Below are 27,725 nucleotides of genomic sequence, written 5' to 3' on the forward strand. Positions count from 1 at the left end.
TACTGTTACAATACAATTTTACCAAAAAAAGTTATCATAGTTGTTAATAATATTGTCACAGATTGGATTATATCTAAAGATGAGAAGAAGAATTTTGCACTTACGGAGATAGAAATAATGCTTTCAGCTATGGGAAAAAGTCTGAAAGACTTTCAGGGGATGCCGATACCCGATTTAGTTAATCATTCTAGAACAACCAATCGGTTAATACAGGAGGAATTGGCATATGATATTAATGTAATGAAGGAAGAGAATGATACTTTGGTGGAGAAACTAACTGAAGAGCAAAGAACAATATATGACAACGTATTGCAAGATGCTGAGAATAATCTTGGAGGACTTTTTTTTTTGTTTATGGATACGGTGGAACGGGAAAAACATTCTTGTGGAGAGCATTATCTTCTGCTCTAAGGTCTAAGGGTGAGATAGTTTTGAACGTTACATCAAGTGGCATAGCTTCTCTTCTATTACCCGGGGGAAGACCTGCCCATTCAAGGTTCGCAATACCGATCGTTGTTAACGAAGATTCAACCTGCAATATCAGCCAAAGCAGTCATTTGGCACACTTGATGATCATGCAAAGTAGGTTGATCATTTGGGATGAGGCACCAATGATGCATAAATTCTACTTTGAAGCGTTGGACCGATCTATGAGAGATATAATGCGTGCCAAAAATCCAAACAACTTCGATATGACTTTTGGTGGGAAAACAGTGGTGTTAGGTGGAGATTTCAGACAGATTCTACCAGTCATTCCAAAGGGCACGAGGCAAGATATTGTGCGAGCAAGTATAAATTCATCCTATCTTTGGAGAAGCTGTAAAGTGTTTAGGTTAACAAAGAATCTACGGCTTAGGGCTTTGAAATCAGATAGTGAAGTTCAAGAGATTGCGGATTTTGCAAAGGTGATTGCTAATATAGGTGATGGAACAATTGGCGATTCAATGGATGGAGAATCTGAGATAAATATTCCAGAACAATTTTTGCTCAAGTGTGGGGAGGATCCTATTTCTACAATTGTTGATAGCACATTCCCTATGTTTCGCAGTGGCCAAAGAGATCATGAATATCTAAAAGATCGTGCGATCCTGGCACCAACTTTGGATGTTGTAGATACAGTCAACGAATACATGAATGACTATAACAATGCTGAATGAAGGACGTATCTCAGTTGTGATTCGGTATGCAAATCTGATTCTAATGTTGACATGCTTGCTGATCTGCACACACCGGAATTTTTAAATGGCTTACGATGTTCTGGAGTTCCAAATCACTCATTGACTCTAAAAGTTGGCTCCCCAGTTATGCTCTTAAGAAATATTGATCACTCATTGGGGTTGTGCAATGGTACAAGGATGATTATTTCAAAGTTGGCGAATCATGTTTTAGAAGCTCAAATACTGTCCGGATCAAGTGCTGGTACAAAGGTCTTAATTCCAAGGATGTCCTTAACACCTTCTGATCCAAGATTGCCTTTTAAATTCTAAAGAAAGCAATTTCCGCTAATGTTGTCATATACTATGACAATAAATAAAAGCCAGGGTCAAACACTGTCCAATGTGGGTTTGTTTTTGAAGCTGCCGGTTTTTAATCATGGTCAAATGTATGTAGCATTGTCAAGAGTTAGTAATCCTAAGGGATTAAAAATACTTATTTATGACGAAAATGTACAATCGAAAAATACGACTACAAATGTCGTATATAAAGAAGTATTCAATAATGTTTAATACATTTTAATTGTTTTACGGCAGTGTTTTTTATTATACAATAATATATATTCTATGGATTAAATATATTGCCGTGCATTGCACGGGTGGAACTACTAGTTGATAATAATAATAATAATAATTTCAAACTTAAATTATCAACATCAACTAAACTTCAAGGATTGTTTTAAGCCATTCATCAATAAAATACTTAGCCCATACACCTCTAACTCCATCAATCTCTTGTTGGGTGTAGGGCAAACTTCCTTGTTTCACTAAATGCTACAAAATTGAAAAAAAAAAAAAAAGTAATAAATAAGCTAGTATTTTAAAAATTTTAAAAGAGAAAGATATTTTATTAAATTACTTGTCTTGTTCATTCCTTTGAAGTGGTTGTTGGAAATAATTTCCAGCATGAATTTCATAACATAATAACCACATTTGGTAGTTCCTCTTTGTATGGCACACTATACTACAATTGGATTAGAATATAATTAAGAATTTTTTTACTAAAAAACAATAAGATAAATGTAGTTTTACAAAGTATTTACCGAATATATACTCCATTTTGGGGAACGATTTGGTTTCTTTCCCATCAACAGGCTTGCTGTATGGATACACCTATTAATATAAAACATAAAATATGTATAAGTACTTGACATCACTATATCAATAATAACTATTAATTATTTATAAATTTGCATACATTTCCATTATCTCTTTAATGTCATCACATGGCGGGTGACTAAGTGAATCAAACTAAAATATTTCATATAATGAAGGACAAACCGCCATCAACATCCAATGTCCACTACAAAAAAAAAATAATTTATTAGTATTAAGTGAATATAATATATACTATAACTATATAATTGTATTTAAAAGAGTAAATACCTAAAATGGTCCCTCGACTATAGCTAAATTCACAAATTGGTCCTCGACTTTCAATTTCAACCAATTAAGTCCTTAACTTTGCGATTTTGACACGATTTGGTCCTCCATCTATTTGACTATTTGTTGACCGTGATCGACGATCTCCAGAAGAACCTTCAGCTCTCGTCGGAGCACGTGGATGCCTCCAGGATGACGTTGCACCGGTTTGGAAACACGTCGTCTTCTTCGCTCTGGTACGAACTCAACTACATTGAATCCAAAGGGAGGATGAATAAAGGCGACCGGATTTGGTAGATTGCTTTCGGCAGTGGATTAAAATGTAACAGTGCGGTCTGGAAATGCAACCGGAACCTTAAAAACCCGACGATGGACCATGAAATTACATATATATCCTCAAAAATCACAGCCAACAAACGGTCAAATAGACAGAGGACCAAATTGTGTTAAAATTGCAAATTAAGTTAAGGACTTAATTGGTTAAAATTAAAAGTTGAGGACCAATTTGTGAATTTAGCTATAATCGAGGGACTATTTTGGGTATTTACTCTATTTAAAATTTAATTAATACTTACTTGAGAACATAGGGGGCTAAATAACAATTTTTTCTTTCCAGAATGTATGGTGGCATTTATATACGATATTTTGTCGTCTCTACTCATCAGTTTTGGTTGAATATATTGTGGATCTAGGAAGCCATACATGATTTTTGAGGCTAAACCAAAATCTTTGTAAATACCCTATTCAGAATCAGAATCAATTATATATATTACTAACAATTATGATGATAAATAAAATTAAAACTATTATAAACAAGTAATACTAAAGAAGTTATTACCATATAAAGAATTGAAAAAGAGAAATATCGATTGTCTCCATCTTCAAGAAACGTATGATCTCTTGACCCTCAAGATGCAAGTCATAAGTAATATTGCCCATAATACCACAATGGATAGGAATCACAATATTTTGTTTACGACCGGTAGCTATTTTATATGCCCTTTTGCATAGAGTACTACTCAAAGACTCCAGACTAGCTACAGTGTCATGATGAGAAGATTGCACAACCGGTTAGATGTCGTAACCAGCATACACTCTCTTAGAAATATAATCCCAGCATTTGTATGCAGATTGAGATGTTGAGTATCCTAAAAATACAAGGCATTGATTTTTATTGTAATTTAGTCCGAGCATAAGGGCGTAGCCACGGGAAGCAAAGACAACCAAAAGTTTTTAGCCTTTTAAAATTTGGCACTTTTTGGAAGAGACACTCAAAGGGGGATTTATTTTTAAGAAGTGGTGTGGGAAGCCTATTTATAAGGTAAACCGCAGTTTGGAACGGCATAGGACCAAAATTGAACCAGGAGAGACGCATTGTGTAATAGGGCTTGAGCAGTTTCGACTATGTGGCGGTGGGACACCTACTATATCTTCCTCAAGGATTTCTGCTAACTCTTCGCATGGAGAGTGCAAGATAGTCGTGCCTCTTTCCATGCTGCCAGCTTTATGGGCGAGATAGTCCGCTGCTCTATTTTTCTCTCTCGTAATGCATTCAAGCTTCCACTCCTCTAAGCCCCTTATTTCCTTTTTGCATGCATAGATCAAGTTGTCGACCAGATTGTCGAACATCTTGCCACTGCAGAATGCTTCGATCTGCGATATCCTTTGAATCAGTTTCAAAAATTACCTTGTTGTATTTTTGCGCCTGAGCCAGCTCGATTCCTTTTAGGAGGGCCCAGGCTTCAGCTCAATCATTATGCCATGGAACCGTGAACACGGTCCCAACGGTGTTAGTGCACCGTTATCTTTTTTTTTTCCTTAATTAATCGCGTGACTTTTCTTCTTCATTTTCACATTTCGCGGTTTCACTTTAATTTGAGGTGAGCAATGATTTCGGACATTCATAAATTATGAATCCATGCCTGCACATTCACTTTGGAACCATGCCTACACATTCCCGTCCGAAACCATGGCTGCTCCTTTGTAGCGCAAGCTTCTTCAACATTCATAAATTATGAATTTTCTGTTATGAAATTATGAATTTTCTGTTATGAGATTATGAATTTACAGTAAATTCATAATCTCATAACAGAAAATTCATAATTTAATAAATGTTTTTCTTTTATGCAATTATGAATTTTCTATTATGAGATTATGAATTTACACTACATTCATAATCTCATAACAGAAAATTCATAATCTGACCAAACGCGCGCCGTTAACACCACATTAGCGATTTTTTTTTTACGTAAATACGGCGCCGTTTGGACCCGTGTTCACCATTCATGGTGAACACGTTTCCAGGGCATAAGTTTCCGGCTTCAGCTCCCCTGGATCAAATATTACCTCAAAAATAAAGAGATACGACTGTTAAAAAAACTGACGTCGTATAATTTTAAAATTTTTAATATTAACATACGACGTCGGTTATTAAGAAATAACCGTGACGTCGTACATATTTTAAAAATATTTTTAATTAAGAAACAACGTCAGTTTTTTTATTAAAACTGACGCCGTATATTTTTTTTAAAAAAATCACATACGACGTCGGTTTTATGAAAAACCGACGTTGTATGTTAACTTTTTTAAAAATATATATATAATTAAAAAAACAAACAAAATAAATGACGTCGGTTATTATTATTATTTTTTTAATTTATTATTCTTTTTTTTTACAATTTTCCACCCAATTAAATCATGTACATCTTTTACAATTCACAACAATTTTCAAAACTTGTCCAGCAATTTGATATTCGAAATCTCACAATTAATCAAACTAATAATCTTACAATTAATTCAAAAGCAACTCATACCATCAACTAAACAAGTTAAATTTATAGTAATTCTACAATTGATAATAATAATAATAAATACTTAGACCATACACCTCTAACTTCATCAATCTCTTGTTGAGTGTAGCGCAAACTTCCTTGTTTTACTAATGGCCCGTTTGGTTCATGGAATAGGCCGGGAATGACATAGCATTCCCAATAATAGGCCTATTCCTTTGTTTGGTAAACACTTCTATTACCAGGAATAATATTTCTAGTAATAGCCTGTTGCAGCAGTTTGGTTCATGGAATAGGCCCGTTTGGTTCATGGAATAGGCCCGTTTGGTTCATGGATTGCACATTAATGGCCAGTGGCGGAGCCAGGATTTTTTTTCAGCGGGGGCGAAGAAGCAAAGGGAAAATAAATTCAAAAATGTTCAAATACAAATAAGATTGTTAAAATACAAATACATTATAAATTACAATATAATGTTTATGATAAACTATGGGATAATACGTCAATAAACAATGTTAAAATCGTTGTAGAACTGATTCATTTGAAACTTGATCAAAAATATCTTTTTCAACATACGGCACTAAACAATTATTTAATAAATCATCACTGAACTAATTACTAATCAAGTTAATAAATTAAGTAATTAGTAATTAATTAGCAAAAACTAACAGCAGCAAAAACTATAATACTAGTAATTAATTAACAGTAGTTAACAGTTAGCAATTAATAAATTTAATAATAATTTTAACAATAAAATAGTAAATTTAACAATTAGCCATTAGCAATTAGTAACTAACCGTTGAAAATTAATAATTAACGGAAACTAACAGTTGGAGTTATATAATTTTGGGCAGTAGGGGCAGCTGCCCCCACTGCCCCCATGCTCCCTCTGCCACGGTTAATGGCTATATGCTCAACACTGCTGCAGCAGTGTGTATATAAATACTGCTGCGTGAGCAGTGTATATATGTATATATACAGTGCAGCAGTGTGTATATATATTTATATACACTGCTGCACTCAGCAGTATATTAACAAGTATGAAATAATATATATACAAATTGTATGCTTTATGTTTTATATTTTATATTTTTGTAATTTGTATGTATTTGAGAAGTACAGAGATGACTTCGGGTAACTGACCACCCTAGCCCAGAAACCTTACAGAAATTATTGAGACACTTCTTAATAACCGATGCTTGGTGTAAAGACGCTTCTCAAAAGAAAACCAAATCATCTGCAAAAAACAGATGACTTAAGCATATGGGCCATGTCTAGTGATTTTCATTCCTTTCCAAGAACCATCTTCTACTGCTTGCTCTATTAGGTGGCTTAGCCTCTCTATGCATGACACAAATAACAATGGTAACACAGGCCATTATATTCCTAATCTAGACCTGGTTAAATCCTGCAGCCTGAAGAGTGGAGTTAATAAACTCCCAAGAAAGGCTATCATAGGCCTTCTCTAAGTCCACTTTAATCATCAGCCAACCTTCCCTCCCACGCTTTGCTCTCATAGAATTAAGAGCTTCTGATCTTGGTAAATCAAGATATTGTCTCCCCGGAACAAAACTTGTCTGATGCAGTCCAATCAAATTAGCATAGCACCCTTAAGCCTTGTAACCATCACCTTTGCTAGTATATATTTTGTATGATACATTGCACAGTCTAAATGGACGGAACTGGCTCACCTGCTCCGGATTAGGGACCTTTGGGATGAGGGAAATCACTGTCTCGTTGCATTTATCAGGGAGGTTGCCAGTTGCGAAAAAGTCTTTAAGGCAAATTTGACAACAGAGTCCTTGATAGAGTTGCCAGGCTTCGTTGGACTCCACTGATTCTTGCAAGGACATGTTTCCTCCTCTGAAATAAACTTTAACATAGCCCATAGGCATAACCAACTGAAAAATGAAATAACCTATATTTTTTTAGTTCATAACTAAGAAACAATCAAAAATTAATTATTGCATTTCCTAATGTCAAGATAGCCATTACCGACTAATAATTGGTTAAAAAATTATAATAATTAATTTTTCTTTTAACTTCATAACACATATTCTTCGACCACAAATATAAAATTTTGGCGGATTCAGTTATTCCTCATCAATTACTCGGTGGATTGGCTTTTTATTTATTTATTATTATTATTATTAATTATTATTATTATTATTTTATATTAATCCCTACAACAAAAAAAAAGGTCAAATAGACACACCAAATTGCAATTAGGCTATCAAACTAATAAATAAATAAAAATAAAAATACAATTGGGTCCTTGAACAACACAAACTTATACAATTTAACAAAAAATGACATGTTTACCTGAAATTATGCTAACATGGCAGTTACCAATTTTAAAATAATTTTATATAAAATAATTAATTTAAAAAAAAAAAAAAAAAAAAAAAAAAAAAAAACAAGAACTACTGGTCGGAGACGATTGACGAATCGTCTCCGGCCGACTTCATCTCCCTAACGAAGGTCTTCGTCTCCGGCCATGGAGACGAAGGGGGCTGGAGATGATTCGTCTCCTGCCGGTAGCTTTTAAAAAAAAATTAATTAATTATTTTAAAAAATTATTTTTAAAATTGGTAACCGCCGTGTTAGCATAATTTCAAGTAAACATGTCATTTTTTGTTAAATTGTATGAGATTGTGTTGTTCAGGGACTCAATTGGTTTTTTTTTTTTTTTTTTTTTTTTTTGAGTTCGATGACCTAATTGCAATTTGGTGTGTAGTTGAGGGTCAAAGTACATGTTAGGTCCCTGTATTGTAGTGTGTTGTTCAATTTAGTCCATGTACCTTAATTTGTTCAATTTAATCCATGTACTTTAAAATTTGGGATAAAGTACAAATAAGTCACTGTACTATTTGGGAAAAAGCAATTAAGTCATCGAACTCAAATAACCCCCAAATAAGCCATTGAACCCGGAAAAAAAGAGCAATTATCATTTTTAACAGGTTAACTCCAGGTTTTTGCTGATTGGATTGCCAAATGTTTATTTTATTTACGTTTTATTATTATTATTATTATAATCCATCTACATAGTAAAATATTTTAAAGTAATTATAATCAAAGTAGTTTTGTTTTGTCTAGATCTAATTTATTTATTTATTATTATTTTTTAAACAAAAGATCCAGTGAAAAAAAATAATAATAAATAAATCAAATCTCGACAAGACAAAACTATTTTGATTATAATTACTTTAAAATATAATACTATCCAAGTGGATAAGATTATTAAAAATAATAATAATAAACGTAAATAAAATAAACATTTGGCAATCTAATTAGCAAAAACCTGGAGTTAACCTGTAACAAAATGTTAATTGCTCTTTTTTTCAGAGTTCAATGGCTTATTTGCTCTTTTTTTCCGGGTTCAATGGCTTATTTGAGGGTTATTTGAGTTCGATGGCTTAATTGCTGTTTTTCAAATAGTTCAATGGCTTATTTGTACTTTATCCCTTAAAATTTAGAATAATTAAGGGTAATACTTAACACCGTTTATTTTCTCCGTTAAGTTTGCTCTTGAATTTGCCATGTCAGATATTGTGATGTGGCGTTACAATATGATTTTTGGACAAAAAAAAATGTAAGTATTCGAACCCAAAACCTCTTGCCTAAAAAATGAAGGCTCTAGCACTAATCTACACATTAATTTTATTATAATATAGTTAAAAATTTATAATAATGACTATTTGTCTGGACGTGGGCACCAAGCTCACCACCCCCAAGATTGTTAAAAATTTGTATCATTCTTTCTTCTTCTTCTTTTTGAATTCATCACTTTTAAAGTTTTTGGTACTGTAAGTCTGTAATTCCGACGCAAAGAGAAAGAAGATAGAGGGGAGAATTTCTTCGTACCATCTGTGAATATCTTTTTTTTTTTTTTTCATTTTTATATTTTAGTACTACCGGCAAAAAATTATTATTACAAATTTTTAACTATTTTATAACATATTAGTGTGAAGCTTGATGGTGGAGAACTCAGGCAAATTATGTTGTGCATCCGTATGCACCATGCATGGTGCATACGGATGCAAAAACGACGTCGTTTTATTAAAAATGCGCGTCTTCCCTTTAAAAAAAAAAATCAAGTTCGATTCCCAGCAATAACATATGAACTAAAATTCCAGAATCGATGAACTATAATTTCAGAATCTATGAACTAAAATTCCAGAATTTAATCTATGAACTAAAAATTTCAGAATGAATGAACTAAAATTCCAGAATCTATAAACTAAAATTTCAGAATCGATGAACTACAATTTCAGAATCGATGAACTATAATTTCAGAATCAATGAACTAAAATTCTATAATTTATGAACTAAAATTCATAATGAATAAACAACATAATGCTGTTGTTGGAATCAAATCTAATTTTTTTTTAAAGGGGAGACGCGTGTTTTTAATAAAACGATGTCATTTTTGCATCGGATGCACAACATAACTATTGGAGAACTCATTCTTTAGGCAAGAGGTCCTGGAATTAAATCCTTAGTATTTTTTGTCCAAAACGATACTTTGTCCGCAATTGAGTCCCTTATTCCAACAAAAAAAAAAAAAAAAAAAAAAAAACCGGTTTAACTAGAAAATCTGAGTGGGGGCAAATTCGTAAAATTAAAACGGAATAAAATTATGAAATAAAATCATAGCTCCGGTTCACGCAATTATACGCCAGCCCTCATCTCCAATACTCCACTCTCCAATCCATCGAAACTAATTATCAGAGGTAAGGTGCTCAGAATCTCAGGTTTTATAGTCAAATTATGACTCAAATTCGATTTGTCTTTTCCACTCTGAATTCATTTTGTCGTCTTTACTGTCATTCTGGGTTGTGCTCGTAATTTTCATATGATGATGATTAAATTCGTTACTTGAATATGAGAGTAAGCAGTTTCTGCCGATTCATTTGTGTTGTGTTGTTTTGTCTTTTAAATTTTTTTTAATTTTTTTCTCTATCGATTAGCAAGGTGAGTGTGCTTATAGAGATTTCCCAGAAAGGTTTTGGTAGAGGGTTTAAATGTTTAATATGAGGGCCTTTGATTCATGAGTTGGGTTTAACTCCTCTTTAGCTCTTTGTATGCTGGTATTTGAAGTTAGGAGGAGGGGAATGATTTATTGTGTGATTTACTTTGAGTATTGGTTGGATTTTTCTTTTGGCTTCATCACATTGACTAGCCCTAATTTTCCCTTTGCTCACTTGTGAGTAAAGATTTTGTCTTTTATAAGCCATTATCATTTTTAAAGTCCTTGAGTTTTGCCCACAGTGTCAAGTGCTTATGCTGTCTCTTTTTTGCATTTTCTTACTTGTAATTCTCTTATCTGCTTTATCTTGGCAATGTTTGCTTGTCAAACTTGGAGTTTAGGTGTTTTTCATTTTGGTCCAATTTCTAATGGTCTTGGGTTTGTAATACATGAATTTTGTGCCATTTTCATTCTTTGAAGTAAAAGCTCACATCCATGGGGAAAGATTCCAAGGCCAAGGATAGCAAGGGAAAGGGTAAACAGGCAGCGGGTGGAAGTGATGACACTGGTTCGAAGGGTAAAGGAAAAGGTGGAAAGGGAGATGGCCTTGGAACCTGTACATATGTGAAAGGTCTGTTGCCTTTATCTTCTGCGAAAATATTGGTTAATATGTTGGCTTTGTTTAATAAAGATTGTTCAATTGGATTCTTATGATTAGAGGTTAAATATCCTACTCTCTATTTGGTTGGCAGAGATGATTGATTATACAAAAATGTTTAGCTTATTTTGAGCCAAAAATTCATAATTAAATTATTATGGACTATGGATTGTTCTATATCTAAATCTGTAAACTGTAATCATAGTCCACTATCATTAATTTTTTCCTATTGAGACCATTTTGAGATTAACTAGTATGTCACTTTTTGAGGTTGCTTATAAATGCTCTAATTGCTCTTTCCAGCAAGGCATATCCTATGTGAGAAGCAGTCTAAGATTAATGAAGCATACAAGAAGCTACAAGATGGCTGGTTGGACAATGGAGATAAGGTTCCACCGTCTGAGTTTGCTAAGGTAACTGATTGATATTTCTCTTTCGCAGAGTAGTTTTAAACATGGTTGTAAAAATCGCTAGGCGCTCGGCGCCCATGTATTTTTTATTTTATTTTTATTTTTAAAAAATTTGATTAAATTTTTTAAGACTTAATAATTATAAACTATTTAATACTGTAATAGTTAATACTAAAATATGAAATATTAACCTAAAAACATCTAGAGTTTGAACAATTTAGGGTTATTTTGCTCAAAACGATGTCGACATGTCGTTTTGAGTGAAATAACCCATTTAAAAAATAAGGGAACAATAGTTAATCGGCTGACTATACGACCTAGGAGGCCTAGGCAGTGCTAGGCCGCCTAGACCACCGATTATGGTGATACGCTAGGCGCCGATTAATCGGTGCCTAGGTGGGATTTTTGCAACACTGGTTTTAAATGCAAAAGTTATTAGTATTTGTGTGCCAACCTTCTATTTAAAATAGTGCTATAGTGCATTCAGCAAAATTGATGCAAAGCATCTTCATCTGATAGTTCAATTTGGATAGAAAACCTTGTGTGGAGTACATGGGCAGAAGCTTTCATTTTCTTTGTTTAAATACAAAGATCATATAACTTGATTTGTGCTATCTAAAGGTTTAAAGGAGATTCTCACTTCTAAAGTAGTTTAAACCTATTTTTACCCTATTTTGAATGTTAAATATAATGATAATCACTAAAGTGGGAAATGAACTTAGAAGGAAACTGAAAACCTTGAATGTGAACACATGTTAGCAGTTAACCTAAAAAATGTTTTAACACTTCCACCTTTTCCTCTCTCAAACAACATTTGCTGACCCTCGGCAATAGGAGAAAAAAAAAATTCAATGCAGACAGCTCCTCTGTAACGCCTTTGATGAACCTTGCCACTGCTTATATATGGAGTAACAATTAATACCTGTTTCTAATTTCTGAATTCCCTTAGCTTTTTACTGTAGGACATTCTCTTTCCCTTCCCCCAACCCCCCAGAAGCTACCTTGACTTTAACCTGTCAAGCCTTACTGGCCACTTTTTTTTTTGTCATGCCATGAGCTGTCCTAAGCAGGCCCTAACTGTAGGAGGCACCTTTAAGCCCGTACCATACTCAGACTAATCCCCATTCGCACCGGCCCTGCCCAATTAAGGGGCAAAGTGCTGGCCAGATTGGTTTTTCCATACGAGAGTCCAAAGGATGTTCCTAAAGTTTTTTTTTTTTTTTTTTTTTTCCTTGTCATATCAATGTTACAAGTACGCCATGGTAAGTAAAGGCTGGTCTAGAGCTAAGGCCATTGATAAAGAACAGTGAAACAGAGGTTACATATTGCTATAGCCATGAGTACATACAGATTCCCTACTGTATCTGCTGGAGTTAACATTCTCCTTTATTTGCTTTCTGTTTTAATTGTCCACATTATATTAGCTTGAATTTTTTGTTTTAGGACTGTAAGTTTGTAAAATGCATCTTTTTAGATTAAATTGGGATCCTCACAATCTATCTCACACTTGAAGTGACTTTACATGCTATGTTGTCCAGCTAGCTGCAGAATATTCAGAATGTCCATCAGGAAAGAAAGGTGGAGATCTTGGATGGTTTCCACGTGGCAAAATGGCTGGCCCATTTCAGGAAGTTGCCTTTAACACAACTATTGGAGCTACTAGTGCACCATTCAAATCAACGTAAGAATTCTGGCGTTTTGACTACTAATTGGCGTTCTTTTTGGGGTAACGAGGGAAACCCAGTGTCATTACCGAGGTTCTGCACTGGGTAAACCCCGCCTTGTGACCCTAGCCAGCAAAGGACCACAAGGAGGTAAAACCAGCCTAGGTTGCCCATAGCTAACCGGCTCAAACCAAGAGGGCTGGGATTCAAACTCATGACCTTATGGTTACAAGTTTATATCCTTAGCCATCTTAGTTGAGGTTACCCCCTAATTGGCGTTCTTGTTACTAAAAGTTCTGATTGCTGCTTTCTTCAAATTTCAGGCATGGGTACCATGTTATTCTATGCGAGGGAAGGAAGAACTGATATATGTTTGACCTTCTAATCCAGCTCATTTTGGAAGCCACAAAAATAGAGATACTTGTGTATTTGGCCATCTGATACTCAATGCTATAACTGTTTAAGACACCATTGCCTGCGACTATGCATACTTTCTTACTTACATATGTTGTCCATAAGATATAATCTGGTAAATCTCTTCCCTTGAAGCGATTTCCCCAGAATGATGTTTGTGGGAAAAAAACCTTTATGGGATTGTCTAGAATACGAGTCTTGTCATATTCCATGCTTAATAGATGGCCTTAATTTCTGATGTTTTGTGGGTTGCTTGATTTGAATATTTTTCCCTTACAAGTTACAATACCAGTGGCTAGATTCTATGCTATTTTTAGGGCAACATGAAATGTTTATTCAATCACAAGGACTGTTTTTTGGGTACATTCTAAGTAGTAATGAGGACTCAGATGAGATTTGAATCTAGTCTAGTACCCATATAAAAGTTCATAGATATGTATGGAATACATTAGTGTAGAAATCATTTTTGAGTGTGTGATTGCAACAAATGTAGTTCAAAGAAAGTTTTTTAGATTTCATTAAAGCTAAATGAATTTTTTTTTTTGTCACTTAGTTAATGGGTGACTGTTTAAAATTTCTTGGGTTCTCTCCAATTTTCGCAGTCTAATTAAATACATTGTGATTTAGAGTCTAGAAGAACATGTCTAATTACAGTACAGATTTAATAAATTAGAAATGTTGAGGACAAATATTCTTTTACTTAAGAACAACATGGTTACATGAAGGCAAAATTATATTATGGATCCAGGTTCATTAAGATAATATTATAGGTTTATTACTAATTCAAATGGATCAAATGAGTTTTAAGTTATTATAATAATACTACAGGTTTATATAATAATGATGTAAGCTCATTAAAATGACACTATATTCTCTTTTATTTTTATAAAAATAAAATTGTTTAAAATTATATTGCTAAGATTTTTAAGTGAAACTTGTAATATTTATAAAAATGATCTAATTTTTTTCTTTATTTTCATAATTTATATTCAACCGTTAAATCTACTAAATCAATGGGTTGGATTTGTCCACGGGTTCTTACTTGATTTAGTATTACATTTATTGGTATAAATATTACATTTACATATTGACCCGATTCGACTCGGGATAAGAATTTGAGACAACTTTTACACAGAGTGACCCTAGTGACAATATTTTACATTTAATATCAATTTCACATTACAAACTTTGCTTTTTAGTTATAATAATAATAATAACTACTGTGTGTTAGATAGTTAGACTGACAAGTTTGACCCTTATTATTCTTGTTTATATTTAAAGGCTAAGCCCCATCTGGAAGCAAAGGTTGACTCTTGACCTGTTTGGAAAGCCAACTAAATTTTAGCTTCTTACAACGTGGGTGTACAGTGTATCCTAAGAATGATTACTAATTTAAAAAATGAAAAAATAAGACTAAAATTTATCCCGAACTCGTAGCCATAATTTTGTTTTTAATGTTCATTTTATAAGAAACCAATCAAATATTAATACGTAAAAAGCTAGAATTAAAAATATAACTCTCACACGAAGTCAAATTTGAAACATGTAATTATCAAATCAATCATATGACCAATTTAGTTGAGATTGTCCTACCACTTTTATTCTTATTCATAATAATAACATATACTTAAACTAATAGGAGACAATATATTTTATAATTTAATAAAATTAAAGAGAGTAAATATTATTTTTTTTATCGCACGAGTATTAACAAAATGATAGTTTTCATCCACATATTTAATTACTACCAATTTTCATCCATGACTATTATTTTCGTGTCAAAATTGATCACGTCGGCGACCTGTCACCCTCTAGCTAAAATATGTCAGAATGTGTAATTTGTAAGGGTATTTTTATCTATTCATATAAATGAAATTGACATATTATACATGGACTGACAAAAATACCCTTACAAATTACACAATCCGGAAGGGTTAGCAGTGTGATTAATTATGGCATGAAAATAATTTTTTTTTGGAAAAATTGTAATTTATGCCCCTTACAAATATGCCAATTATCAATGTTACCCCTGAATTATTAGTGGTGTAAATATTGCCCCTCAATTTTCAAAACATGACATATATTGCCCCTCCCCTGAATTATTAGTGATGTAAATGTGGTTACCCGTCGTCTTTCTTGTTCGAAGACCACGTTTTTTTCCTTAATTTTTCTTTCTTCGATTGTTCTCCTTCCGTCGACAATAATTTTTATCCTTCTTCATATTAGGAGAAGGGCAATATATGTCACGTTTTGAAAATTGAGGGGCAACATTTACACTACTGATAATTCAGGGGTGATATTGATAATTGACATATTTGTGAGGGGCATAAATTACAATTTTCCCTTTTTTTTTTGGTGAGTATGGCATGAAAATAATTGCCGTGAATGAAAATTGATACTCGCTTTGTTCCATTTTATTAGTCCTACTTATTATTCATTGGTCAAACCAACTTTTTCGTCTTTGTTTATTTTTAAGTATTTTTTACTTATTTTTAAATATTTTTTTTTTGTGTTTAATAGTACTTTTTGTGTAATTTCTAAATATATAAATTTTATATACTAATACTAAACTGAATATTATAAAAAATTGGATTAAAAATAACTTCAGTCAAGCCTTGTTAATCGAACTAGACACATAAAATGGGACGGAGGGAGTAATAATTAGACATGTAAACTAAAACTGTCATTTTGCTAATACTCGTGAAACATAAAATTAGTGTTTTGGTCAGGTCATGAGGATACTCAAACTAACCAAAATTACTATTTGTTCAATTAAAAATCATACTATGTTTAGTTTTTTTAAAATAATTTTAATATTCGTTACGAATTGATATATATCTTTTTAGTTTTTAGATACTATTGACTTTATTATAAGGTAGTATCTGTTATATACTTTTTCTAACTTCGGTTCCATCCTATGACCTTCTCCTAAAGGAAGCTACAGATGTGTTATCTGAGCACAATGTGCTTAGGGTTAGGCAAAATGTCAAATTTCATAATAAAAATATTGTTAGGTTGGCATTAGGCAAAATGTCAAATTTCTTCAACAATAAATAAATAAATAAATTCTTAAATTCTTAAAAAAAAAAAAAAAAGAAAAAAAAGAAAGAAGGTTTCGTCTCCCGGTTCCCTTTCGCCCTTTCCGTCATCACCACAGCGTTTTGGGCATTTGCATATGCAGCTGTTTTCCGTTTGGTCCCTACTCCCGACAAATGAGCGCCAAACATTGCAGATAAGCAAAATCCAGTCTGGGAAGACCAACCTGACACGTGTCATCCACACATCTCTCTCTCTCTTTCTATTCTGGGACTCCCAGAAATTCAAAGGCTTGTGAATTGTGGGCTTGTGGCCTGTGGTGTTTGAAGAAAGAGAGAGAGAGAGAGAGAGAGAGGCCAGCTGATAAAGCACCCACCTTTATCTCTTTTGATTGAATTCAAAGGGAAAATATTTTTGAAGTAAAACAAGAAAGAAAAAAATCCATGGCAATAGCTTCTTCTTTGGGCTCATCAACTCTCTTACAGTCCCAAGTTAATGGGTTTGGCGGGAATCTTAAGCGTCAGATTCCCAATTCCAATTCTGTCACTCTATCTAGGTATTCTTTTTCATTTTAATTTCTTGCAATTAAGTTTTTCGTTGAAGTTAGAATTGAACGATGACAAAGTAAAATGGTTTAAATTTTTCAGTTCAAAATCTTGAATTTTGATGTTCAGTGATGCAAGTTGGGATGTTATCAGTTCTGGGTTGATATGATTATCATTCGGTATTAGGGTTTGTGTTGTTCCAATGTAATATGTGATCATAAGATTGTGTGTTGAGTTAATAGGTTTTGGCTTGATTGTTTCTTGTTAAATGTATGCATATATAGTGCAGATTAGTTTGGGAGCTAGAAGGATTGGAGCTTTGGGGACTAAACTTTTTAGAGAATTGGAAGCCTTGTTATGTTTGTATATATATATATCATATATAATTGGTTTAGGTTGTTTTTGATAATATTCTTGATTGAACCTTTAGTGTGACCATACAATTTGTTGATAATGAAGCGTAGACTTGTAGTTGTGTGGGCTTTCTTTTCGATTTCTACTCGAAGAGTGTTCTTGAATGCACCGGCAACTACCAAGTAGCTATTTACGTCACTTTTCGTGTATCTTAGTGAATGAAAACATTATGCTGATTTTCTATTTAAATGATGTCTCAATTTATTGCTCCCAATCAAAGTATATAGTGATCATCTTCATGCCATCCTCGGCATTTGTTTTTGCATCCAAATATAGAAGCCTAGCATTTATACTTCATCATCCTAAAGGTGAAGTTTAATTACTAACTCCATTCTACGTGGAAGAAAGACTGGTAGTTTTCTCCAATCGTCCAGTCTGCTTTCTGGAATCCTTTTGAGATATGGTGGTTCTCTTTTGTGTGGTAAATACAGGAAAGGGTTTCGAACTGTGGTGAAGGCCAGCTCCCGGGTTGATAAGTTCTCGAAAAGTGACATCATAGTTTCTCCATCCATCCTTTCTGCAAATTTTTCAAAGCTAGGAGAGCAGGTCTGACTTCATTCGATATTTATAAACCTTTTGATTATGGCTAGTTTTTATTCTTTACAAGGTAGTATCTGCTCTATACTTTCTCAATCATTTTCAGTTCAAAGAATCAAAGTCCCTACAACCGGGGTTTGATTCTGTGACTACCCATTTAGAATGGTAACAGAGATGTCATCTCACTACATAGTAGTTGGCCTGATTATGGCTAGTTAATTTCAATTGTTTTAACTGTTTTCCTTGAAGCTGTTTTTACCTTGTCCGTTTTGCATTGTTCATACTAGGTTCTTGTCTTATAGTATTCCGTGATTGGCATTTATCTGAGCAATAATAGGTGGATGGGTACTAAGTATAATTATAGATTTGACCCTTACGCTACTATGCATCTAGGTGAAAGCGGTTGAGCAAGCTGGTTGTGATTGGATCCATGTTGATGTGATGGATGGACGATTTGTCCCGAACATAACCATTGGACCTCTTATAGTCGACTCCTTGCGCCCCGTCACCGACCTTCCATTGGATGTGCATCTGGTATGTCTTATCGGTCATTTCTTACCAATTATTTAATTGATACCTTCCCTTCATGAAAATGCTTTTGTTAACAATCAAGTGTGGCAGATGATTGTAGAGCCCGAACAGAGAGTACCCGATTTTATAAAAGCTGGTGCTGATATTGTTAGTGTCCATTGCGAGCAATCTTCAACAATTCATCTGCACCGTACACTAAACCAAGTGAGATTTTTTTTTTTGGTTTTCTGAAGATATTATGCTATTTTAGATTGACCCCGTCAGAGGATTGATCAATACCTTCTACACGATGTATTTTTGAAATTTGCACCTCATAAAGCTAGAAAGAAAAGGAAAATATGTGCTATATAATATTAACAAAGACTGCTCAATTAAGTTTCTTTAGTTTACTTTGCCTAGTGGATTTATTCGTTGAGTATAATTTCTGAAAATGATGGCTTGTAATATCAAATAATCTTAAGCAATAGATTTCTATGGAAACTACTCTTATTTCTCAAATTGGTGTCTTTAAGAGGGCTGGATGGCTGGGAAACCTAATCCCATTCTTTGTTCCTTTAAGCTGGCATAATGTTGCACTTTGTACATTAAGGAAATCAATGACTCCTCTCCCCTGCCAGTCTTCTTCAGGGAAATCTTTTTGTTGTTCTTTTTTTTTTTGGGTTACACCACGAGGTGTCCTGAGTAGGCCCTAGCTATAGGAGGCACCTTTAAGCCTGTGTCATATTCACACTAATCCCCGTTTGCACCGGGCCGGCCCAATTAAAGGGCAAAGTGCTGGCCATATTGTGGTTTTTCATACGAGAAGGGGTTTTGAACTCCCGGCCTCTCTTAAGGATGAGAGTGCACTGGCACTCACGCCAACCAAATTGGTTTTTTTTTTTTGGAATTAATACCTGCAATGGTCCTTCGAGTATTGTGCTATTAGTCTATTACCAGCAAACGTCCTCCGAGTATCAAAAAGTGACCACCCGTAGTCTTCCGTTAGCAAATGTGTGAAAGTGGCGTTAAATTGAAGGGTAAACTAAGTGTACCCAACCAAAGTCGTAATTGTAACGCTACTTTCATGTCTTTGCTAACGGAAGACCACATGTGGTCATTTTTTTTATACTCGGAAGACATTTGCTAATCACTTTTTGATACTCGGAGGACGTTTGCTGGTCATTTTATACTCGGAGGACGTTTGGTATTATTCTTGGCCGTATTTCTGACAGTGATACATGATTGGCTGTGATTCAGATTAAGAGTTTGGGAGCTAAAGCTGGAGTGGTTCTCAACCCCGCAACCCCATTAACTGCAATAGATTATGTTCTTGACGGTAAGCTTATTTGTTCTTTTCATGGACAGTTGGTCTGCTTCTAATTCTAATATAAGGGATTGGATTTCTTTTCAGCATTTAGAATTTGAGCTGACAATAAGTCATACGGAAACTGCTAGTTCGAATTTGATCAGTGCAATGAAACCATATTCTGTATCTAGATTGCCAAATATTTAACTCGATTAACATTTCGGATAACGCGATCGAAAGGGATGAAATTTAACCGTCTGAAATTCTTTGGTTGCCACGACAGTTGTCGATCTGGTATTGATCATGTCAGTAAACCCTGGATTCGGTGGGCAGAGCTTTATCGAGAGCCAAGTCAAGAAAATCTCGGACTTGAGAAGGATGTGCGCCGAGAGGGTATGTTTAATGTTACGATATCTACTCCGTTTACTGTACCTTAGAAAGCACTTACGCTGCCTACCCTTGTTTTGCAGGGAGTGAACCCTTGGATCGAAGTAGACGGAGGGGTCGGTCCCAACAATGCTTACAAGGTAACCCACCTATATTGACACTATATCCTTTTCTCCTTGTGTGTAACTCGTTACAAATAGGTTGGTTTATTCAGTTATAGATATTTTCGAACTGAATTAACCGTTAACTGAAATTCTATAAAACCTTTAACCATTAACCGAACAGAAGTATTTCGGTTAAAAAAAGCTCTAAAGGGTGGAATTGCACTTTGATCAGTGTTGCAAAAATCACGCCTAGGCGCCGATTAATCGGCGCTAGGCAGTCGGCCACCTAGGCGCTCTAGGCGCCGATTAATTGCTCTAGGCGCCCACCTAGGCGCTCTAGGTGCCGATTAATCGCTCTAGGTGCCCTAGGCGCTCTAGGCACCGATTAATCGCTCTAGGCGCCCTAGGCGGTCCCCAGGCGCCGATTAATCGCTCTAGGCGCCCTAGGCGGTCCCCAGGAGCTTAGAGGGCGCCTAGCGATTTTTTCAACCTTGACTTTGATAGTGTCGAGAATATAATATTTTATTGTGTGTTAAGTAATAACGAATTTGAACTCTCGTCCCCGCAAATGACATTTTATGGCGATCCTGGTGTGCAGGTGATCGAGGCCGGAGCCAATGCTTTAGTTGCTGGGTCAGCTGTGTTTGGAGCCCCGGATTACGCAGCAGGTAGGATGCATGAAGTTATCTTTAATTTCTTCTCTATTTCGAACAATTTTTAGTCGCATTTGATTTATGCTGTGGAACGGGGTACTATTTGCAGCTATTAAAGGAATCAAAACGAGCAAAAGGCCTGAAGCGGTAGCTGTATGATGGGACTATTTGATTCTGCAGAAAGTGTTAATAGAAAGGCAGATAAAGCCTGAAGAAGGTGACAGAAAGACTTGTTGGAAATGAATACATGTATGTTGAAACTTGGAACAGAGTTTTAAGGTGAAGGGAAATGAATAAGAATCATACTCAGATCTATTATGAGAAAATCGCCTCTCGTGCATAGCGATTTGTATATGTTATAATTTTGAGATCTATTCAAGATCGTTACATTCTCTGATGAGTTTCTGTTTTCTTGCAAGAATTTCTGTCTCTTTAAACAATGGAGTATAGTTTGCAGTTTGCACCAATTTCATTGCTAATACAGAGAAAAATCCTTTCACTTCTGATGCTGGTGTTGATTCACTTTCCCATTTGGCAAGTGGCAAAGCAAAATCATGATTATATTTTTTTAATCAAAGATAAACAAAGCATTTTGCAAGATAATAGATGTGGCTATACAAGTTTTTTTTTAACCAAATAACACTCAAGCTTTGAAAACCAAGCCGGCCTTGAGTTTCTTTGGTTTTTCAGCTCCACACGAATTTACTTTACCTCTTTCTACTTCTACCGAGTAGAGATACAAATTGTCAAAGAAAAATTCTTTGATTCTCCAACTAGAAGACTTGACTCTTTGATGTTGAACTTGATCTTCACTTGAACAACACAAGCTTCTATTCTGGAATTCCTCGCTTAAGCTCTAACTCTCTCACAATGGGGACTCGTAAATGGAACTTGAAAGCTTTTGAATCACTTGAATGTTTTCTCTTAATCGACCATTACCTCCTTCAATCTTGAATGAAGGTATTTATAAGCGTTTTGAAATGAATCCATTGGAGGGAACTCATTTCAAACGTCTTTTAACAATCGGGTAAAGACAAGCTTATAAATCAAAAGATTACCTTTATGTGTCAGATTTTCCAACTATTAGACTACCTTTTTAACTGAATTTTAACTAGTATGATAACCGTGCGATGCACGGAATGAATATTGTTCATCTTATTGTGTAATTGTGTGAAAAATTTAAGAGATGATGTAATATATAAAAAGTTGGAACAAAAATATAAAATGGAAAATTACTTTAACATACAATATAGAAAAATAAGAGTGACAAAATTACAAATTATTGAAAACTTCGTGGTATACCACGTTGGTTGTTGATGTAATACAGGAACTTGAGTTCTTGGCAATCAATATTTTAAAACCATCTGGGTTGTTAACTCGAGAAGCAGCTACGTACAACTAACCAGACACAAAAATTGGCTTTTGAAGTAACAATCCTACATGTGACCATGCTTGACCTTGACTTTTGTTAATAGTCATTTCATATGATAACATCAATGGGAATTGTCTTCGTTGGAACTTGAATGGCAACCTGGTATCAAATGGTGACATTGACATTCTGGGGATCAACACTTTTGTTCCTTTGTTAGCACCATCCATTAACTCAGCTTCAATTACACTGTCTGCTAACTTGGTGATTACCAACCGCGTACCATTACACAATCCAACTGAACGATCAACATTTCTTAACAACATGACTGGTGGGCCAAATTGTAAAGTTAATGAATGGTTTGGTACACCTGAAGTTCTAATGTCATTCAAAAATTCCGATGTGTGTACATCACCTAGTATTCCAACGTCTGCATCGGCTTTGCACACTGTGTCACAACTAACATATGTTCTACTTTCAGCCGTATGCAACTCACTCTTATGTTGTACATTTTTGCACGACAAAACTAAATGAGTAAAACAACTGGATTAGGGTTATCGTAGTTGACATGCTGTAATAGTTGATCAACATATTGCTCACAAAATGTGCAAGGTAAATGTTTCTCTCTGAAAAGAAAAAAAAAATAAAAAATAAAAAAGATTGTTATTAAGGCGTACATACATTAGGAAACACATATAATCCATGATTAAGTGTAAAATTGATTAATATAACATGACTTACTCATGATCCTGAAGAACAAAGTGGATGAACATGGTCTCCCGTCCATTAATTATGGTTGTACGTGGAGATTCAATCGAGAATACAGAACCAACCAAATCTATAGAGATTTATCATCATAACAATAACTACATGAATAATTCGTTTTGTAAGGCTAATTCGTTGTTGTTGTTGTTGTTATTATTATTATTATTATTATTATTATTATTATTATTATTATTATTATTATTATTATTATTGTTATTATTAATAATAATATTATTATTATTATTATTATTATTATTATTATTATTATCTAAAAACATAATAAGTGTGAATGAAGGTTATACCCTTTATTTATATCTCTTTTTTTTGTTAAGTATTTTGATACATTATGCTATAAAAGTTGTACTGTACAATATTTTGGATGAACATACCCCTACCGTTATAACTTCCGTTATCTTTTCCACTATTGTTATCATGCACATGCATCCATCATATATTTTCTTATCTTCTTCAATAATAATAATAATAATAATAATAATAATAATAATAATAATAATAATAATAATAATAATAATAATAATATATACACATTATATTATTAGAATTATATGTTAGTTTCTAAAATATAAATATAAAATTTATAAAAAATGTTTCACATTATTATTATTATTATTTAAAATAATTTAAATATCTAAAATCTAAATAAATTTAAAATTTTAATATAAAGTACTAATATTGGGCACTTATTTCTTGCAAATCGCGCATAAAAATACTAGTTATTATTATAAATAGTAATAGTAATTATAGTAATAATAATTGGCTAGGGAAAGGGGCACTTTTCCCCCATAAGTTATATACTTATAGCACTTTTTCCCCCTTAATTATTTAAGTGGCACTTTTTCTCCCTGAATTGTTTAAGTGGACATATTTACCCTTAAAATAAATATTTAAAGTAAATATTTCATTTATTTTTATTCTCTAACAAATTATTACTATAATTTGGTTCAAACCAAATAGATACTATAACAACCAAACTAAAATATTTCAATTACAATTTATAATCAAAACGCGATATTTAGAGTTTATTAAAATCGCGGACCGGAATGGCCGGTTCATGTTCCGAACTGAAAAAATAAAATTTTAAAATAAAGACGGTTCAAAATTGCGAACTGGATCCGGAATCACCAGTTCACGGTTCATGATCCAGTTTTTTTTTTTTTATTCTTAAATTTAATAAATTGAAATCCAAATATTGGGTTCTAGATTTGAATCATAACTGAAAACTTTTAATTCGATTGCTATAGTGTCTGGTTCAGTTCGAACTGAACCGTGGTAATCGCTATATATACGCAATAATTTGTTGGAGAAGTAAAATAAATAAAATGTTTACTTTAAGGGTAGAAATGTCAATTTAATATATTAGGGGGAAAAACCACCACTTTTAAAATAATTGAGGGAGCTAATGTGCTTACATAAATAATTGAGGGGGAAAAAGTGCTATAAGTATATAACTTAGGGGGGAAAAACGCCATTTTCCCTAATTGGCTAATAGGATGATTTCGCGTTTCTGTGTTGTTATTAAGGTTGATTTTACGTTTTGTATTAAGGATTGATTTAATTTAAATAATTTAATTAAGGATGATTGAATTTAATTTAGGATAATTTAATTTAATTAAGGACGATTATTTGTAATATTAAATATATAGGCTGATTTAATTTAAATGATTTAATTAAGGATGATTTAATTTAATTAAGAATGATCTAATTTAATTAAGAATGATTATTTGTAATACCTAATATATAGGCTGATTTAATTTAAATGATTTAATTTAATTAAGGATGATCATTTGTAATACTAAATATATATAGGGTGATTTAATTTAAATAATTTAATTTAATTAAAATACTATACTAGAATAACGAATAATAATAATAACAATAATAATAATAATAATAATAATAATAATAATAATAATAATAATAGTAACCAATATTTTTTTTACTCAACATGTTAAATTACATGAATTACATGAATTTATTTATAAATTGGCTAATTCGTTATTATAGTATTATATTATTATTATTATTATTATTATTATTATTATTATTATTATTATTATTACTATTATTATAATTAATATTATTATAGTAAATAGTAATTATAGTAATAATAATTCGTTAAGGCTAATAGGATGCATGATTCCGTGTTTCTGTATGTGAAAAATTTGTTCTATATGTGAATTATTATTACTATAATAATTACTATAATCTATATATCTATCTATATATGTAATAATAATAGTAACTAATATTATATTCTTCTTTTACTCAACATGTTAAATTACATGAATTACATGAATCTATTTATAAATTAATATGAATACAATAAATGTTTTCACATTTTGAGAGAAAATTTTTAGAAATTACATGAATCTATTTATAAATTAATATGAATAAAATAAATGTTTTCACATTTGGAGGGAAAAATTTTGAGAATTACATGAATCTATTTATAAATTAGTATGAATACAATAAATGTTTTCACATTTGGAGGGAAATTTTTTTAGAATTACATGAATCTATTTATAAATTAATATGAATACAATAAATGTTTTCACATTAGGAGGGAAATTTTTGGGACAATTATTTTGCTTTTATATATATATATATATATATATATATATATATATATATATATATAGAGAGAGAGAGAGATATAGAGAAGAGATAGAGATAATATATATAGAGATATTACTATTACTATTATTATTATTATTATTATTATTATTATTATTATTATTATTATTGTTATTATTGTTATTATTGTTATTATTATTATTATTATTCTTATTATTATTATTATTATTCTTATTCTTATTATTATTATTATTATTATTATTATTATTATTATTATTATTATTATTATTATTATTATTATTATTATTAGGCACAAGTGTCAAATAGACACATCTACTACTGCGAAGTGCTCAATTCCCACCACGAACTAAATTAAGTGTCAAATAAGCCTATTTATCAGCTAAATTTGTTCAATTGACATTTTTTACAGGTTGCCTATCTAATTATTAAAAATAAATAAATAAATTGAATAAAAAATTAATTAAAAAAAAAAAAAGAATACCAGCCACCGGCCGTGGCTGATATTTTTTTTAAATTTTTAATTTTATTTATTTATTTATTTTTAATAATTAAATAGGCAACCTGCTAGCAACATGGGAAAAATGTCAATCGAACAAATTTAGCTAGTAGATAGGTCTATCTGACACTTAATTTAATTCGTGGTGAAATTTGAACACTTCACAATAATAGATAGGTCTATTTGACACTTGTGCCTTATTATTATTATAGTAAATAGTAATAATAATTCGTTAAGGCTAATGTGATGCATGATTTCGCGTTTCTGTATGTGAAAAATGCGTTCTTTATGTGAATTATTATTACTATAATAATTATAATTTATACATATATATATATATATATATATATATATATATATATATAATATTCTTCTTTTACTCAACATGTTAAATTACATGAATTTATTTTTTTTGAATGTATGCGTTCTTTATGTGAATTATTATTACTATAATAATTATAATTTATACATATATATATATATATATATATATATATATATATATAATATTCTTCTTTTACTCAACATGTTAAATTACATGAATTTATTTTTTTTGAATGTTACTGGCCCTATTACAACATGTTAAATTACATGAATTTATTTTTTTTGAATGTTACTGGCCCTATTACATTGTAGTATGTGAATTTATTTTTTTTGAATGTTACTGGCCCTATTACATTGTAGTATGTGAATTTATTTTTTTTACTTTCTCAACCTACTGAAACACAAAGAACCAATAACGCCTCCACTGAGGCTTAAACTCACAACCTTCCAAATGGAAGTCCAACCCGGATACCATTAGACCACATAGTCCTGGTACGCGAATCTATTTATAAATTAATATGAATACAATAAATATTTTTATATTTAGAGGGAAAATTTTTAGAACAATTATTTTGCTTTAATATATATAGAGATAGAGATAGAGATTTTTGTTCTGCTCCTTTTGTCTAGACTTTATTCAAAATTATAGGACCTCATTACAATACTCATATATAAAGATGTAAAATTATGTATAGAATGCGTAAGGAAGATTTTGCTTAAAGATGGAAAACAAATTAGACCAATTGGAAAAGGTAATGAATATTAATAATTCACTCAAAATTAAATATGATCCCCAGATATAATTCACCGGACACTGATATTTAAAATATCTAAAGTTTCAGCACTGTACATCTATACATTGATTATTAATTTTGGGCAATTATTTGATCAAATTCAAGCAACGATAACATTAGAAAATACAATCCATCCAACTCAATTCATCAATTGCGTTATATAATATTCGATATAATAATTTATATAATTATATATCGATCTAAATATTTTTAAAATATTTTAACAAATTCATTCCGTGCATCGCACGGAGACAAATACTAATTTATTTATAATAGTATGAGAATCAAAAGTGAAATTTTCTCAAAACAAAAGTAAAACTTGTTAGGATAAGCTTGAAAATTAGTCCATCCAGTTCCAGGTAAGGTATAG

The 27,725-nt window shown here is 32.3% G+C and overlaps 2 protein-coding genes across 4 annotated transcripts; both read left to right on the forward strand.

Moving 5' to 3' along the window:
* Nucleotides 1-10,022: 10,022 nt before the first annotated feature.
* LOC109162779 (peptidyl-prolyl cis-trans isomerase NIMA-interacting 4) lies at nt 10,023-13,762 on the forward strand. 2 transcript variants are annotated; one of them, XM_019311460.1, is made up of 5 exons: nt 10,023-10,117; nt 10,834-10,984; nt 11,315-11,424; nt 12,960-13,102; nt 13,409-13,762. In XM_019311460.1, the coding sequence occupies exons 2-5, from the start codon at nt 10,849-10,851 to the stop codon at nt 13,449-13,451; spliced, it is 432 nt and encodes a 143-aa protein (XP_019167005.1). In that variant the 5' UTR covers nt 10,023-10,117; nt 10,834-10,848; the 3' UTR covers nt 13,452-13,762. The 2 variants fall into 2 exon arrangements, with proteins under 2 accessions (XP_019167005.1, XP_019167006.1); XM_019311461.1 differs by having other exon boundaries at nt 10,039-10,117; nt 10,840-10,984.
* A 2,924-nt stretch (nt 13,763-16,686) lies between these two features.
* LOC109162778 (ribulose-phosphate 3-epimerase, chloroplastic) lies at nt 16,687-21,431 on the forward strand. 2 transcript variants are annotated; one of them, XM_019311458.1, is made up of 9 exons: nt 16,695-17,091; nt 17,926-18,040; nt 18,425-18,565; nt 18,653-18,766; nt 19,799-19,877; nt 20,131-20,240; nt 20,318-20,374; nt 20,937-21,006; nt 21,101-21,431. In XM_019311458.1, exons 1-9 carry the CDS (start codon nt 16,979-16,981, stop codon nt 21,148-21,150), a joined length of 849 nt encoding a protein of 282 aa, XP_019167003.1. In that variant the 5' UTR covers nt 16,695-16,978; the 3' UTR covers nt 21,151-21,431. The 2 variants fall into 2 exon arrangements, with proteins under 2 accessions (XP_019167004.1, XP_019167003.1); XM_019311459.1 differs by lacking the exon at nt 18,653-18,766 and having other exon boundaries at nt 16,687-17,091.
* Nucleotides 21,432-27,725: the final 6,294 nt, after the last annotated feature.

The sequence above is a fragment of the Ipomoea nil genome, unplaced genomic scaffold, assembly GCF_001879475.1.
Source record: "Ipomoea nil cultivar Tokyo-kokei standard unplaced genomic scaffold, Asagao_1.1 scaffold2957, whole genome shotgun sequence".
NCBI classification, from domain to species: Eukaryota; Viridiplantae; Streptophyta; class Magnoliopsida; order Solanales; family Convolvulaceae; genus Ipomoea; species Ipomoea nil.

What these genes read in the sequence shown, in the direction of transcription:
- LOC109162778 (XM_019311458.1), top strand. Translation starts at nt 16,979, where the DNA reads ATGGCAATAGCTTCTTCTTTGGGCTCATCAACTCTCTTACAGTCCCAA. An exon ending in TTTCAAAGCTAGGAGAGCAG is followed by an intron (nt 18,041 to 18,424) that starts GTCTGACTTCAT and finishes CTATGCATCTAG; the next exon opens with GTGAAAGCGGTTGAGCAAGC. An exon ending in GTCCCAACAATGCTTACAAG is followed by an intron (nt 20,375 to 20,936) that starts GTAACCCACCTA and finishes CCTGGTGTGCAG; the next exon opens with GTGATCGAGGCCGGAGCCAA.
- LOC109162779 (XM_019311460.1), top strand. Translation starts at nt 10,849, where the DNA reads ATGGGGAAAGATTCCAAGGCCAAGGATAGCAAGGGAAAGGGTAAACAG. An exon ending in AACCTGTACATATGTGAAAG is followed by an intron (nt 10,985 to 11,314) that starts GTCTGTTGCCTT and finishes TGCTCTTTCCAG; the next exon opens with CAAGGCATATCCTATGTGAG. An exon ending in AGTGCACCATTCAAATCAAC is followed by an intron (nt 13,103 to 13,408) that starts GTAAGAATTCTG and finishes TTCAAATTTCAG; the next exon opens with GCATGGGTACCATGTTATTC.